General features: G+C 48.2%; 2 protein-coding genes across 2 annotated transcripts in view; one reads left to right on the top strand and one right to left on the bottom strand.

The window, feature by feature from the left end:
- Window positions 1–9297, top strand: part of map3k10 (mitogen-activated protein kinase kinase kinase 10) — a 42125-nt gene extending 32828 nt beyond the window's left edge. Inside the window, exons 3-11 of the mRNA XM_029680458.2 lie at window positions 555–703; window positions 3013–3188; window positions 3356–3602; window positions 3845–3967; window positions 4229–4367; window positions 4541–4653; window positions 4869–5119; window positions 5363–5891; window positions 6483–9297. Coding sequence (XP_029536318.1) covers window positions 555–703; window positions 3013–3188; window positions 3356–3602; window positions 3845–3967; window positions 4229–4367; window positions 4541–4653; window positions 4869–5119; window positions 5363–5891; window positions 6483–6895 — 2140 coding nt within the window. The 3' untranslated portion in view covers window positions 6896–9297. The remainder of the gene's footprint in view (window positions 1–554; window positions 704–3012; window positions 3189–3355; window positions 3603–3844; window positions 3968–4228; window positions 4368–4540; window positions 4654–4868; window positions 5120–5362; window positions 5892–6482) is intronic.
- A 2311-nt stretch (window positions 9298–11608) lies between these two features.
- Window positions 11609–15000, bottom strand: part of ttc9b (tetratricopeptide repeat domain 9B) — a 34326-nt gene continuing 30934 nt past the window's right edge. The window contains exon 3 of the mRNA XM_065000191.1: window positions 11609–15000. This exon is cut by the window's right edge and continues 2085 nt beyond it. The gene's annotated coding sequence lies outside the window, so the exon portion shown is untranslated.

Here is a 15000-nt window from a genome sequence, read left to right as displayed (position 1 = left end):
GCCTCTCTCAGCCTATTGAGGACAGTCTGAGCACTGATGGAGGGATTGTGCGTTCCTGGTGTAACTCAGGCAGTTGTTGTTGCCATCCTGTACCTGTCCCGCAGGTGTGATGTTCGGCTGTACCGATCCTGTGCAGGTGTTGTTACACGTGGTCTGCCACTGCGAGGACGATCAGCTGTCTGTCCTGTCTCCCTGTAGCGCTGTCTTAGGTGTCTCACAGTACGGACATTGCAATTTATTGCCCTGACCACATCTGCAGTCCTCATGCCTCCTTGCAGCATATGTTAGTGTCTTAACGACCTTTCCACAGGTGCATGTTTATTAATTGTTTATGGTTCATTGAACAAGCAAGGGGAAACAGTGTTTAAACCCTTTACAATGAAGATCTGTGAAGTTATTTGGATTTTTACGAATTATCTTGGAAAGACAGGGTCCTGAAAAAGGGATGTTTCTTTTTTTTGCTGAGTTTAGTAGGTAACATAAAGTTTGTGTTATTAATAGCCTGTACAATCATGACCAGTGCCAGTGATTTGAAGCTGTAACCCCCCTCTCAGTTTCGGGGTGCTGCTATGGGAGCTGCTAACAGGAGAGGTTCCGTACCGTGAGATAGATGCGCTGGCCGTGGCGTACGGAGTGGCCATGAACAAACTGACCCTGCCCGTCCCCTCCACCTGCCCCGAGCCCTTCGCACTCCTGCTGGCGGGTAAGAACCAAGATGGCTTCCTGTCAGCCCAATTTCACCTATTGATTAGAACCAAGATGGCTTCCTGTCAGCCTCTCAGTCTATTATTGTTGGTGGTCAGAGTGAGAGTACTGTAGGTTCCCCTCCCAGTCAGCCAACTGGCGATTTCATAGGCTCTTGCTCCACTTCTCTCTCCACTATTCCTAATGCTCTTTCTCGCTTCATCCCTATCTCCCTCTCCTTTGTCTTATCCCCGTTCATCCTTTAATCTCTCCTTTGTCACCCCTCTACCGTGTCCACTCTCTGTTTTACTGCTCTCTCTCCCCTCTTTCATCTCCTCTCTCTTTTTCTTCAGCCCATCCTTGGACTTGAAATATCATCTGTCTGTCTATAAACAATGGTTTGGGATCTGAGGGCAATTGGTGCTACAGAGCAATGGGGTCTGTAGCGTGTACATCTAGAAGACAACCACTGTACTTGGTTATTTTGAGAATTTACACGACCGTTCAAAAGTTTGGGGCCACTTAGAAATGTCCTTGTTTTTGAAAGAGAAGCACATTTTCTGTCCATTAAAAGGACTTCAAATTTATCATAAATACAGTGTGGACATTGTTAATGTTGTAAATGACTGTTGTAGCTGGAAAATGCTGCTTTTTAATGGAATATCTACATACAGAGGCCCATTATCAGCAACCATCACGCCTGTGTTCCAATGGCACGTTGTGTTAGCTAATCCAAGTTATTAATTTTAAAAGGCTCATTGATCATTAGAAAACCCTTATGCAATTATGTTAGCACAGCTGAAAACTGGCCTTCTTTAAACTAGTTGAGTATCTGGAGCATCAGCATTTGTGGGTTCAATTACAGGCTCAAAATAGCCAGAAACAAAGACATTTCTTCTGAAACTCGTCAGTTTATTCTTGTTCTGAGAAATGAAGGCTATTCCATACGAGAAATTGCCAAGAAACTGAAGATCTCGGAACAACGCTGTGTACTACCCCTTCACAGAACAGTGCAAACTGTCTCTAACCAGAGTAGAAAGAGGAGTGGGAGGCCGCGGTGCACAGTTGAGCAAGAGGACAGGTTCATTAGAGTGTTTAGTTTGAGAAACAGACGCCTCACAAGTACTCACCAGTCTCAAAGTCAACAGTGAAGAGGCAACTCCGGGATGCTCTGTCCAAGTTTCTCTGTCCAGTGTCTGTGTTTTTTGCCATCGTAATATTTTCTTTGTATTGGCCAGTCTGAGATATGACTTTTTCTTTGCAACTCTGCCTAGAAGGCCAGCATCCCGGAGTCGCCTCTTCACAGTTGACGTTGAGACTGGTGTTTTGCTGGTACTATTCAATGAAGCTGGTGGTTGAGGACTTGTGAGGCGTCTGTTTCTCAAACTAGACACTATAATGCATTTGTCCTCTTGCTCAGTTGTGCACCGGGGCCTCCCACTCCTCCTTCTATTCTGGTTAGAGCAAGTTTGCGCTGTTCTGTGAAGGGAGTAATACACAGCGTTGTACGAGATCTTCAGTTTCTTGGCAATTTCTCACATGGAATAGCCTTCATTTCTCAGAACAAGAATAGACTGACGAGATTCAGAAGAAAGTTATTTGTTTCTGGTCATTTTGAGCCTGTAATCGAACTCACAAATGCTGATGTTCCAGATACTCACTAACCTAAAGGCCAGTTTTATTGTCTCTTTAATCATCACAACAGTTTTCAGCTGTGCTAACATAATTGCAAAAGGGTTTTCTAATGATCAATTAGCCTTTTAAAATTATAAACTTGGATTAGCTAACACAGCGTGCCATTGGAACACAGGAGTGATGGTTGCTGATAATGGGCCTCTGTACGTCTGCTAAATGACTTAAATGTAAATGTAAATGAGAGGCGGACCAAAATGCAGAGCAGTAGTTGTCCATGGTTTTTAATGAGAAAAACTATACATGAACAGAATACAAAACAAGAAACGTGAAAACCCGAAAACAGTCCCGTGTGGCACAAACACTAACACAGGAAAAAACCACCCACAAATCCCAACACAAAACAGGCTACCTAAATATGGTTCCCAATCAGAGACAATGACGAACACCTGCCTCTGATTGAGAACCATATCAGGCCAAACATAGAAATAGACAAATCAGACACACAACATAGAATGCCCACCCAGCTCACGTCCTGACCAACACTAAAACAAGGAAAACACACAAGAACTATGGTCAGAACGTGACAATTTGCTTTTCTTTCAAAAACAAGGATATTTCTAAGTGACCCCAAAACTTTTGAACGGTAGTGTACATTTAAGCCATATTGACTCAGCCTCCTCTCCCCATCCCCAGAGTGCTGGAGCCCTAACCCCCACAGTCGCCCGTCCTTCACTAGTATCCTCACGCGGCTGCTGGCCATCGAACAGTCGGCCATGTTTCAGATGCCCCTGGAGTCCTTCCACTCTCTGCAGGAGGACTGGAGGCTGGAGATCCAGCAGATGTTTGACGAGCTCAGGGCCAAGGAGAAGGTGAGAAGAGCCCCCACGGTCACGTGGGCATGTTGTCAACATCCCCCACAAAGTGCAAGTGGGAAAGTGCCGTTGCCTTGGCAACGTGAATGATCCTCGACAGGGTGTTATGTTGCTGTAACACCACATCTACATTTTGTTTTATATGCCCCTCTCCTCTCCTGTAGGAGTTGCGTTCCTGGGAGGAGGCGTTGGCTCGTGCGGCCGAGGAGCAGAGGGAGCAGGAGGAGCAGCTGAGGAGGAGAGAGCAGGAGCTGGCTGAGAGAGAGATCGATATCGTGGAGCGTGAACTCAACATCATCATCCACCAGATGTACCAGGAGAAGCCCAGGGTCAAGAAGCGCAAGGGCCACTTCAAGAAGAGCAGACTGCTCAAGCTGGGCAGAGATAGCAACAGCATCAGTCTGCCCTCTGGTGTGTGATGGAGGGTATTGCACCCAAGCATCATTCTTTTTTCTTTCTATCCTTATTAGGATTGCAAAATTCCAGTAACTTTCCCAAAATCCACAGGTTTTTAAGAAAGGTTGGAGGGTTCACAGATTCCGGGAATCTTCCAACCAGGATTTCTGTAAAACCAAGCAATTTGGTGGAAAGTTACTGGAATTCTTGCTGCCAATCATTTGACTGTAATCCCTCCCTGTTGTGTATGTACACAGGTTTTGAGCATAAGATCACAGTGCAGGCGTCTCCGAGCGTGGATAAGAGGAAGCCCCAGGGCAATGAGAGCACCACACCTCCAGCCAGCCCAGGGGTCATACCCCGCCTCAGGGCCATACGACGTGAGTTGATCTGTGGGGGAGACAGAGACAGGGGTTGAGTGGGACTGGAGGAACGAGGACACACCAAAAAGTTAACACCGGTTATTCAATTGTGGGGGATGCCATTGTCTCAATATAATCCGAACCAATGTTGTGGATTCCCTCCCTAGATCTGGTATTCAGGTGGATAGAACTGCATTTTGTCATGTTCACGGCACAACGGGAGTTTGTTGATGATGTGTGGTGTTGTAATGACAATAACTGTGTTATTGAGCCCCTCAGTGACTCCCAGCGATGGCAGTAAAACGTGGGGCCGCAGTGCCGTGTGTAAGAAGGAGGACCTGGCAGCTAGCAAAAAGAAGGGACGCACCTGGGGCCCCAGCTCCACCCTCCAGAGAGAGAGACTGGGCGGAGAGGACAGGTAACAGTCATGGTCCAAAAACAGCCCCTTGATAGCCCCATACCCTTACCTGCCGGCTACCCTTTCAAATTTGTTTCACTTGCACGTCAGAATCATCTCTGAACATTATTCTGGCGAGTGTTTGGTGTATGTTACCAGTTAATAGTATTGACCCAATCTTCTTCGTCTTGCAGGTTGAAGTCGCTGGGCGACGGATGCAAGGTGTGGTCCTCTAGTGCCCCGAATCTGGGCAAGTCTCCCAAACACGCCCCCATGACCGCCGGCTTCTCTAGCCTCAATGAAATGGGTGGGTCTCTTCATGTATCACCATTTCTGCAACAGAAAAGAGGTTGCAAAACATACCGTGGTTACAAAATCCGTTGGATTCGTGACTGATTGAAATGCTTTGTTCTCCTTCTCACACTCTCGCTTTCTCTACCTTTCTGTCTCTCTCTCTCTCTTTCTCTATCTTTCTGTCTCTCTCTTTCTCTCTCTCTCTCTCTCTCTCTCTCTCACTGACAGAGGAGCACTGTGAGCTGGAGGAGTCGCCCGGGTCTCTGATGCCCCCAGAGCCCAGCAGTAACGGGTCTGTGGAGGAGGGAGGCCCCTCGTTGGGCGGGGCGGGGCCCGGGATGGGGAGCGGGGTGGGTTACCAGGACTCTGTGCGGCGCTGCAGCCAGAGGAAGAAGAGTGACCTGCTGCTGCTGGGCTGTGCCTCCCTACTGGCCTCTGTAGGTCTGGGGCTGGACCTGCTACAGCTGGGGAGACTACAGGTACTGTACGGAGGGAAATGGGTCTGTAACACACCCAGAAGGACAAAATGACCCAAACCATGGGAAGAGATCCTCAATCCTGCCACCTGCTGTAGAGATGATCTTTATACACTGAATAAGGGTTTACACTCGACACCAGGGAGTTGACAAGGTCTAGTGTGTGTCAGTTGGCAAGATGCGACCGTAGATTGTAAGGTAGATGCCAGTAAGAACTGACCCGTTTCCATGTGTGTGTGTGTCTAGGTCCAACAGGATGAGCAGGACCTTAGAGAGGAGCAGCGCAAGAAAAAGGACAGCATTTTCCAGCGAACGGGTCGCTTCCGTCGCAGCACCTCTCCCCCGAGCCGCGCCCTGTCCCTCTCGCTGTCCCGCCGCCGCGACTCTACTCTCCCCTGCATGGACCCCTCTCCCTCCGTCACCCTCCTCTCCCTCTCCTCCCTCTCAGACTGCAACTCCACCAAATCCCTCCTTCCCTCGGACCTTGAGGACTTGGCGTTGACCCCCGGAGTGGGCGTCTCCCTCCCCGCGGCGCCTCCCGTCCCCTCCGTTAACCCCCTCCTGGATCTGAGGGCAGAGAGCTTCAAGAGGGAGCCCAACCAGTCCCTCACGCCCACCCACGTGTCTGCAACCATGAACAGGGGGCACAGACGCACCCCCTCTGACGGGGCGATACGCCCCCGCGCCCAAACCCTAGGGCACCGCAGGACCCCCTCGGACGGCAGCATGCCCATGCCGCCCCCGCCAGGGCCACCCACCCTCCCCCTACATGCAGGTGAGTGTGTTGGGAAAGCATGATGTCACTATGAGCTTTAATTGAATTGAAGAAAAGGAAGCAATACACTGTGTTCAAAACATTAAGAACACCTGCTCTTTCCATGACAGAGACTGACCAGGTGAACCCAGGCGAAAGCTATGATCCCTTATTGATGTCACTTGTTAAATCCACTTCAAATCAGTGTAGATGAAGGGGGTGAGACAGGTTAAAGAAGGATTTTTAAGCCTTGATACAATTGAGACATGGATTGTGTATATGTGCCATTTAGAGTTTGAATGTGCAAGACAAAAGATTTAAGTGCCTTTGAACGGGGTATGGTAGTAGGTGCCAGGCGCACCAGTTTGTGTCAAGAACTGCAACGCTGTGGGTTTTTTCACGCTCAACAGTTTCACGTGTGTATCAAGAATGGTCCACCCTCCCAAAGGACATCCAGCCAACATGACCCAACTGGGGGGAAGGGGGTTACAATTGAACCTAAAATAAGACATGGCATGTCATGGCCCATCCCTGTTAACCAAGTGTTCATATTATTCTCCCCTGTTCTCTCCCTCTTCTCTCCCTCTGGTATCTGTCTCTCTCTTCTCTCAGGTTACAGGGAGACCCTGGACATCCCCCGACTCTCTGACCCCTCCAGCCTCTTCCCAAGGGTCCTCCGCCGCAAGGCCCCCGCTCCGCCTGTCCCTGTCCCGGTCCTGGAGCCCCTGACCATCATCAGCCCCTTGGAGAGGCCCAAGACCCTGGAGTTCGCCCCCCGGCCTCGGCCCACCCCAGCCAGGGTGCGACCGGACCCCTGGAAGCTGGGCTCCCTGTCCAGGACCCTGAGCTCATCCCCGGGCAGCAGCTGTGACAGTCCCCTGGGCTCTGGGGACAGCAGTGCCAGCACCGGCGCAGTCAGGCCCAACCTCATGGACATGGACGTGGATGGACAGGATCTGGACGGCACCGTGCCCCTGTGTGAACAGCACCAGGCTGCACAGCTCTGTGGACAGAACTACGGCTAAGCCACACTCTGCAACATTACTGTATATGGGCAACACTACTCCTAGTGCACACTTGAAAGACTCCTTAGTATGCCCACTTTATTCCTGGTAGCCAATCCCTTTGCGAACAGTACTTCTCCTAGTGTCCACTCTGAAGCCCACTTGTGCGGGCTGTACCTCTCTCCTGATGGTCACTCCTAAGCCTTGTGCCCTCCTAGTCTCATAGTGCTCCTAGTACACACCCAAGCATCCGGGACAGCACTTGTCTTAGTGTCCCTTCCAAAGCCGCCCAGTGTGGGACAACATTCCTCTAAGTGACCACTCCGCAGCCTCTAGAGTCCAAACCTTTAGTGCCCTAGTGACCAGTGTGCCCTCCTAACCTTCCGTATATATTACCCGTCCTCCAAAAAGGAACATGTAAGCCATTACGCTTCTAGGCAGACACTTCTAAGTGCTCATCCCTATCCATCATTTCCTGTAGTAAGGGACTCGTTCTGCTTCACCACTCCGTGGACTCTCTGCCTCTCTCGACACAGGTGTCATGTCTGTCTCAGCTCTCTCCTTCCCCAAAGACTAGGGCTGAAGCTTCGCCAGCGGTCGACACTTCACACCTCTCGTCAGGGTTGGAATCATTGTACGCTGACTCTTGGGAGTGCCCTTGAAGTGTCCACGTTAATAGTTGTTTTGTGTGTGTGTGGGGGGGGGGGGGGGGGGTGCCCTGATTTGTGACGAGAGCACCTCTGGGTGCCATGTGAACCCTGCTGCCCCTCCTTCGTATTTACATGTAGTCAATGGCAGGTCGACGCTCCAATCCTGAGCGACTTCCAAATCAGTGCGTAAGTTGCCCTCTTATTGAGCGTCCCCTTCTATAGAACTAATATCCACCTCCCTCACCTCCACATAGCATCTTGCTGTATAGGGATGGTCTCTGTCCTGCCCCCTCTCCCCAAAGGCCGTGACAGGAACAGGGAAGCCATTTTAAGCTCCACAGCACAATGGACAGGACTTTGCCTCCTCAGCCCTGTGTAGGCGAATGAGTTTGATTCTTCTCAACGCTTGAACCATTCCAGCCATAACCTGTTTAGCACAGCATTTTCTATTGGTTTGGTCGAATTGTGGGTCTGTATGGGTGCACTCTGTGTGGGTGCGCACGTGCGCGCTCACGCGTGCTTGTGTTTTGTGACCGCATGTTATTTTAGCGTGAAGGATGTACTGTAGAACTAGCAAATCCGTAGTAAGAGAGCCGAAACATGCTTTTCTCCCCCTCATTCTTTACCTTACGTCCTCATAGGGTTGCAAAATGTCCGGTAACTTTTCCAACATTCCCTGGTTTACCAGAAACCCTGGTTGAAAGATTGCTGGAATAAGCAGGAAATGCGAGAATCCTCGAACCAGGATTTCTGTAAAACGAAGGAATTTGGGGAAAGTTGCTGTAAATGGGAAACGCTATGTCATCATAACCTGGAGTTTCTCAGCAAATGTCCTTTCTCTCACCGATCATCACTGGTTTGTATAGAGCCCCTTATACACTCTGCTATATGGATAGTTTAGTACAACAACAGCAGGTCCTCTGAGAGCAGAGGAGGACCATGGGAAATGAGGGTAAATCCACTTGCAATAAATGGTTAATGAATACTACCTGTTTTCTACAACAACAAAAAAACAAATTCCCACATTCCGTACTCCTGACTTCCTTTCTCTACCTACTGGATAGTGATACAACATCATTGAAGGGGAAAAAGAGCACAATCTTTGGTTAAAGAGCCATGATATGGACATGTCATTGACATGTCCGTGTCACAAGAGTACAGACTGTGAAGGACTTGACACAAGGGTGCTTGGGATGTGGACGGCGAATCGAGAGAACTCTGGATTCTCTCGCAGGCCCGCGAGCGCACCAGGTCTGTCTGGTTGCTGAAAGACGATGAAGAACACCACTTTTTAATGGCACAGTTGGTCAAGGCTACATACAAGTATTTACTTGGCTGTGTCTGGGAGTGTTTTGTAGGTATGTGTATGTATGCGCGTGTGTGTGTGTGTGTGTGTGTGTGTGTTTAGTGTTATTATTTGTATGGGATGATGTCAATCCCATAGGTAGAGGGGTGAGCCAATCTCATCCTTATTCTCCTTGTGTGGTTAAGAACGCTCAGAGTATTTATTAAAATTATTGTTATAATTGAAATAATGATTAATTATTGTTATTATGATTCTCTTTACGGAATATCTGTATATATATATATTTGTTAATATAACACAGACCAACCAAGAAAAACCGAGCAAACTACAGACTGACGGGCGGATGTCTTCGATTTGTCTCACTCTGTGACGTTCTGGGATACCTGACGAGAGAGGGACGTGTTGTTGACTGTTGAGGTGTGATGATGAATGATTTAATGAATGACAAAATAAAAGGAAGAGAAGTGCTTGCTTTGTTTCTGCTGTTCCTTTCTCTCTCTCTCCCCCCCTCTCTCTCTGTCTCCCCCCCCCTCTCTCTGTCTGTCTCTCTCTGTCTCTCTGTCTCCCCCCCTCTCTCTCTCTGTCTGTCTGTCTCTCTGTCTCCCCCCTCTCTCTAACTCTCTCTCTCTCTCTCTGTGGAGTTATATCCATAAGGTTAACTCTCTTTACATTTTTACATACATTCTATTCTACCACAAGCTCTAGGGTTTGTAATAGCTGAACATTTACAGCACTTATTTTCAAGTACCACACATTATACTGGATCTCTGTGACCAGGACAAAGGCCTGGCTGCAATAACAGTGAACCTCCTCTAGATGTCATCAAAGCTCATCACGATATGTCACTACTGTCCTTTACTTTGCCAAATACACTTACAAGGACAGGTATCTTTCAGGTTTTCTTCTGTGGCGCTGTATCCTCCGACATTATCATCTGTCTTGTTGTTATGAGTATTACGAGATGGTGCCCCCTTGAGCATGAGACCACCCTGACTAAAAAGTCCCACGGGATCTCTGCAGATTTTTCTTGCCTTTGTGACGGAATTGTGAAGGTGACCTGTAGGAATGTTGTCTAATGTGTGACTCCAGCATCGTGTTGACGATGAAACATACCTGATATATTTACTTTACGTCTCAGACACCTGACTTAATCGAACAGGCTAATAGAGATGCATTCACAGCCCAGTTTGTACCTGGTGCTAACGGGCGTCATTTGTCCTGATATTGTCAACATTCTGATTGGGCCCACATATTAGCCATTGCAGCTACTCATGGCATTAAAATGCGTATCCTTACCTATCCACCGTGTCTGCACTGTCACCAGATTTCCCTGTAGGCAAATCATTTAACATATATGGTTTCAAAATAGCATCTATTCATTTTTTTTTAAATACTGATGCCATAAGTCAATGGTTTTAGAGGGGTGGATACTGATGATTTAAATGGTTTCACTGTCCAAATCAATTCGATGTATAAAGCCCTTTTCACATCAGCCGATGTCACAAAGTGCTACACAGAAACCCAGCCTAAAACCCCAAACACAGACGTAGAAGCACGGTCCGTCTACACTTGTAAGATATCCAGACACAACGCATCTCTGACTACCTCAGGGGGGTGGTCCGAAAAGACTGGTTCCCAATCAGACCACAATAAGTATTTTAATCGTCTACACCCGTCTAAAAACGTGGCGACAATCAAAATGTGACAAGATTAGAACATGGGACGCGTGTTAGCGCCAGGTACAAACGGGGCTCGTGGCAAAAAGCAGTGTGGGGTGTGAAAGAGCATCATCAGCTGTTCGTTCAGCTAATCTGTGACACGAGTTAATAAAAACATGGAACTCATGAATATATTCATCGAAACTGAAAAAGGAAATGAGAGGTTTTTGATGCAAGGCGGAATGTCAGTCAACTCACGCACACACGCGCACACACACAGTCCTGGTCCATTTCACTGCTCTGTCTGTCAGTGCGAGAGCCGCCGATCACACACCGTTCCAGACGCCAGCCAGTTGCCTAGCAACCGCTCTTCACATCGATGGCAATGCTATTAAAAGCCACAGCAAAGAAAAAAGGAAAAGGGGCGATGGAGGAAATTTTGACTCAGTAAGGATTTGTTTAGAAAGGTCTCATGTACATCCTCAATTCACCTCCGGGTTTCACCAGTGCTGAGGTCGCTGCATCACAGTGCTTCTCTGTTCCCCCGTCTGAAACCTAGTGACACAAAGCGCACATGCACGTTCGCACTCACACACCCATTGCGTCTATATGTTTGGTCCTATTCCTGTTCTCCTGTCGTCTTTTTGCCTCCTTTGTGCTTTCTTACTTCCTCCATGTCTTGCTCTTTTATCTCAGCATGTCTCTCCTCCTCTTTTCTCCCTCCATCTTTCCCCTGGCACCTCTCAGCGGGTCTATCCCACTGGGCACAGACGTCCATTCCAACGTTGCTTCAACCAGTGTGTGCCCAGTGGGATATCTCTTCGCACCATCCCTCTTTCCTCCCCCCTCCATCTTTCCTCCAACGCGTTTCTCAGCCTCTCTCTCTCCTTCCCTCCTGTACCCCCCCCCCTCTGGAGCTCAGGGAGCCATTAAGCAGGGCAGTCAGTAGTAATAGACAGATTATTGCCTTTGGAGGGAGAAGAGGAGCGGGGGAGGGAGAGGGGTGGGCAGAGAGAAGTGTGTGTGTCTGGCTGTGTGTCGTTGAGTACCTCCCACAGTGAGGTAGCACCATGCACTCAGACAACCCCCGAAGACAATCACGCGGCACAATTATTTCTCCTTTTAAACTTTATTTATAGTCCTCATTTACCAATCAACAGTGCATTCCTGGGCTAGCAGTTCAACGTAACCAGTTATCACGTCCTCCAATGTTAGGAGTTGGAATATTGATCGGACGTTTCCTCACATGGTCCAATGGGAAAAATGTACTTCTAACCATGATGTACTCATCTTCAAGTCCTACTCTCTGGTGCAAGCAAACGAGAAAGAAAGAAAAGAGAGAAAGGAAACGGATGAGTTCTTCGTTGCTTGTAGCTCATAAAAAAAATCTACCGTTTAACTGGTTCGGTTCTCCAACGCCCACTTTCTTCAACGAGATCCACTGTCACTTTGTGGGTGTATGGACCTTCCCAAAACAGGCGACAACAAATCGTACTGAAACATCGACACAGACACAGTGACAGAGAGCCTGCGGCGCCTTTATACCAAACTGTTTACCCTTCACTTGCTTTCTCACCAGTTGAAGAAACAACTCAATAAAGTAAAGCTTTTAAACAGCCATTTTTTTTCTTCCCCTTTTCAGTTCTGTATTTCCCCCCACAATTGTTTCATAACCACAAAAACGACTTTGACATTTGACAAACGTGTACCTCAAATGACTTAAATGAAAGAAATACAATAAAATAAAAACAGAGCCAGCATTTACTTTCCCAGTCCTCTTTTTAGTTTGTGCTTATGCAGTATATGTTTTCAGAACTAGGCTGCTGTGGAGAGGATGTCTCTCTCTATCTATGTTCGTACAGACAGCGTGTTGTAACATTCTGCCCACAATAACTGGTCCAGGGTCATTCCATTGTTTATCTCACAATGGGTCATGTTTGGGCAGGGCTGGGAAGAACTTAGCCCTGACCTGTTTGTATGTGTCGACCGTAACCGTAGACATGGAGCGAGAAAGCACATTGGGACAACGACAGGATGGTGGACGGATGCATTGGAGATAGGAACCACGGGGAGAAAACCTATTCCCAAGAGGACCATGCGTGAGGAGGGCCAGTTTAGCCAGCCATAGGGACTAATACAACACTACTGCTTTCCTGTTCTGTTTTGGAGCGACAGTGGTGAAGGTTGAGAGAGTAAGAGACCGAGAGGTACACTACATCACAAAACGTATGTGGACACCTGCTCGTCGAACATCTCATTCCATAATCATGGGCATTAATATGGAGTTGGCTTCCTCTTTGCCGCTATAACAGCCTCCACTCTTCTGGGAAGGCTTTCCACGAGATGTTGGAAAGTTACTGCGGGGACTTGCTTCCATTTAGCCACAAGAACATTAGGGAGGCACTGATGTTGAACGATTAAGTCTGACTCGCAGTCGACGTTCCAATTCATCCCAAAGGTGTTTGATGGGGTTGAGGTCAGGGCTCTGTGCAGACCAGTCAAGTTTTTCCACACCAATCTCAACAAATAATTTCTGTATGGACCTCGCTTTGTGCATGGGGCATTTTCATGCTGAAACAGGAAAGGACCTTCCCAAATTGTTGCCACAAAGTTGGATGCACAGAATCATCTAGAATGTCATTGTGTGCTGTAGCGTTAAGATTTACCTTCACTGGAACTAAGGGGCCTAGCTCAAACCATAAAAACAGCCCCATACTATTATTCCTCCTCCACCAAACTTTACAGTTTCCACTATGCATTGGGGCAGGTAGCGTTCTCCTGGCATCTGCCCAACCCAGATTCCAGATGGTGAAGCGTGATTCATCACACCAGAGAGCACATTTCCACTGCTCCAGAGTCCAATGGCGGCGAGCTTTACACAACTCCAGCCAAAGCTTGGAGTTGCGCATGGTGATCTTAGGCTGCTCGGCCATGGAAACCCATTTCATGAAGCTCCAGACGAACAGTTCTTGTGCTGAAGTTGCTTCCAGAGGGAGTTTGGAACTCCGTAGTGAGTCTTGCAACCAGACAATTTTTACAAGCTAAGTGCTTCAGCATTCTGCATTGTAGTTCTGTGAGCTTGTGTTGCCTACCACTTCACGCCTGAGCTGTTGTTACAACCTAGACGTTTCCACTTCACAATAACAGCACTTACAGTTGACTGGGGAAGCTCTAGCAGGGCATAAAACTGACTTGTTGGAAAGGTGGCATCATCTGGCGGTGCCACATTGAAAGTTACTGAGCTCTTCAGTAAGGCCATTCTACTGCCAATGTTTGTCTATGGAGATTGCACGGCTGTGTGCTTGATTTTAAACACTTGTCAGCAACAGGTGTGACTGAAATAGCTGAATCGACTGATTTAAAGGGGTGGCGACATATTTTGTATATATAGTTGGAACTCAATTTATTTTATTTTACCACTTTTTCTCCCCGATTCCATAAAATCCAATTGGTAGTTACAGTCTTGTCCCATTGCTACAACTCACGTACGGACTCGGGAGAGGCAAAGGTCCAGAGCCGTGCGTCCTCCGAAACACAACCCCGCCAAGCCGCACTGCTTCCTGACACACTGCTCGCTTAACCCGGAAGCCAGCCGCACCAAGAAACACCGTACAGCTGGCGACCGAAGTCAGCGTGCATGTGCCCGGCCGCCACAAGGAGTCACTAGAGTGCGATGGGACAAGGACATCCCCAGTCGGCCAAACCCTCCCTTAACCCAGACGACGCTGGGCCAATTGCACGCCACCTCATGGGTCTCCCGGTCGTGGCCGGCTGCGACACAGCCCGGGATTGAACCCAGATCTGTAGTGACGCCTCTAGCACCTCGATGCTGTTCCTTAAACCGCTGCGCCACTCGGTGGGGCTGGACCGGTGTTCTTAATGTTTGGTATACCCCCCCCCCTTACTGTTGTTACTGATTGTTCTGTTTCATTGACAATCCCGATTATTATTACAAAAAATCGTATTATGTTAACGTTTTTAAGCATATCCATTTCCAAAATAGGCTTTGGCAATGTGGACATTGTTACAAAAAAAAGCAATAAAGCAATTCAAATTTAATTGAACTGAGATAGAAGAGATGAATTGAACTGCGATAGAAGAGATGAATTGAACTGAGATAGAAGAGATGAATTGAACTGAGATAGAAGAGCGAGAAAGAGAGCGAGAGAGAGACGGGGGGGCAAGAGGTGGAGAGAATGATAATCAGAGAGAGAGAGAGAGAGAGTGAGAGAGAGAGAGTTCTTGGTGGTTCCACACCATGCTGCTGTTACCCTTGCTCCAAGGTGTTCACCCCCCCCCTCAACCTCTCCATTACGCTGCTCTAACATAATCCCATCTCTACAGATTCAGAGCGACATGGCATTCGTGCCGCATTAGTGGTGCTGCTGCCCCATTTCTCTCTCCAGTTGGAGCCTCTGGCTCATGCAAGTTTGCTCCAGGCATCGTGCTGCTGCCTCTCCAGAGTCGCATTGACGCACTTTGGTCCCGATCTCCCTCATATTAGGTCACAGG

This window comes from Oncorhynchus nerka, linkage group LG14 (genome assembly GCF_034236695.1).
Source record: "Oncorhynchus nerka isolate Pitt River linkage group LG14, Oner_Uvic_2.0, whole genome shotgun sequence".
Lineage (NCBI taxonomy): Eukaryota > Metazoa > Chordata > Actinopteri > Salmoniformes > Salmonidae > Oncorhynchus > Oncorhynchus nerka.
Note: the sequence above shows the minus strand (reverse complement) of the source record. Positions and strands in the feature narration are given on the sequence as shown.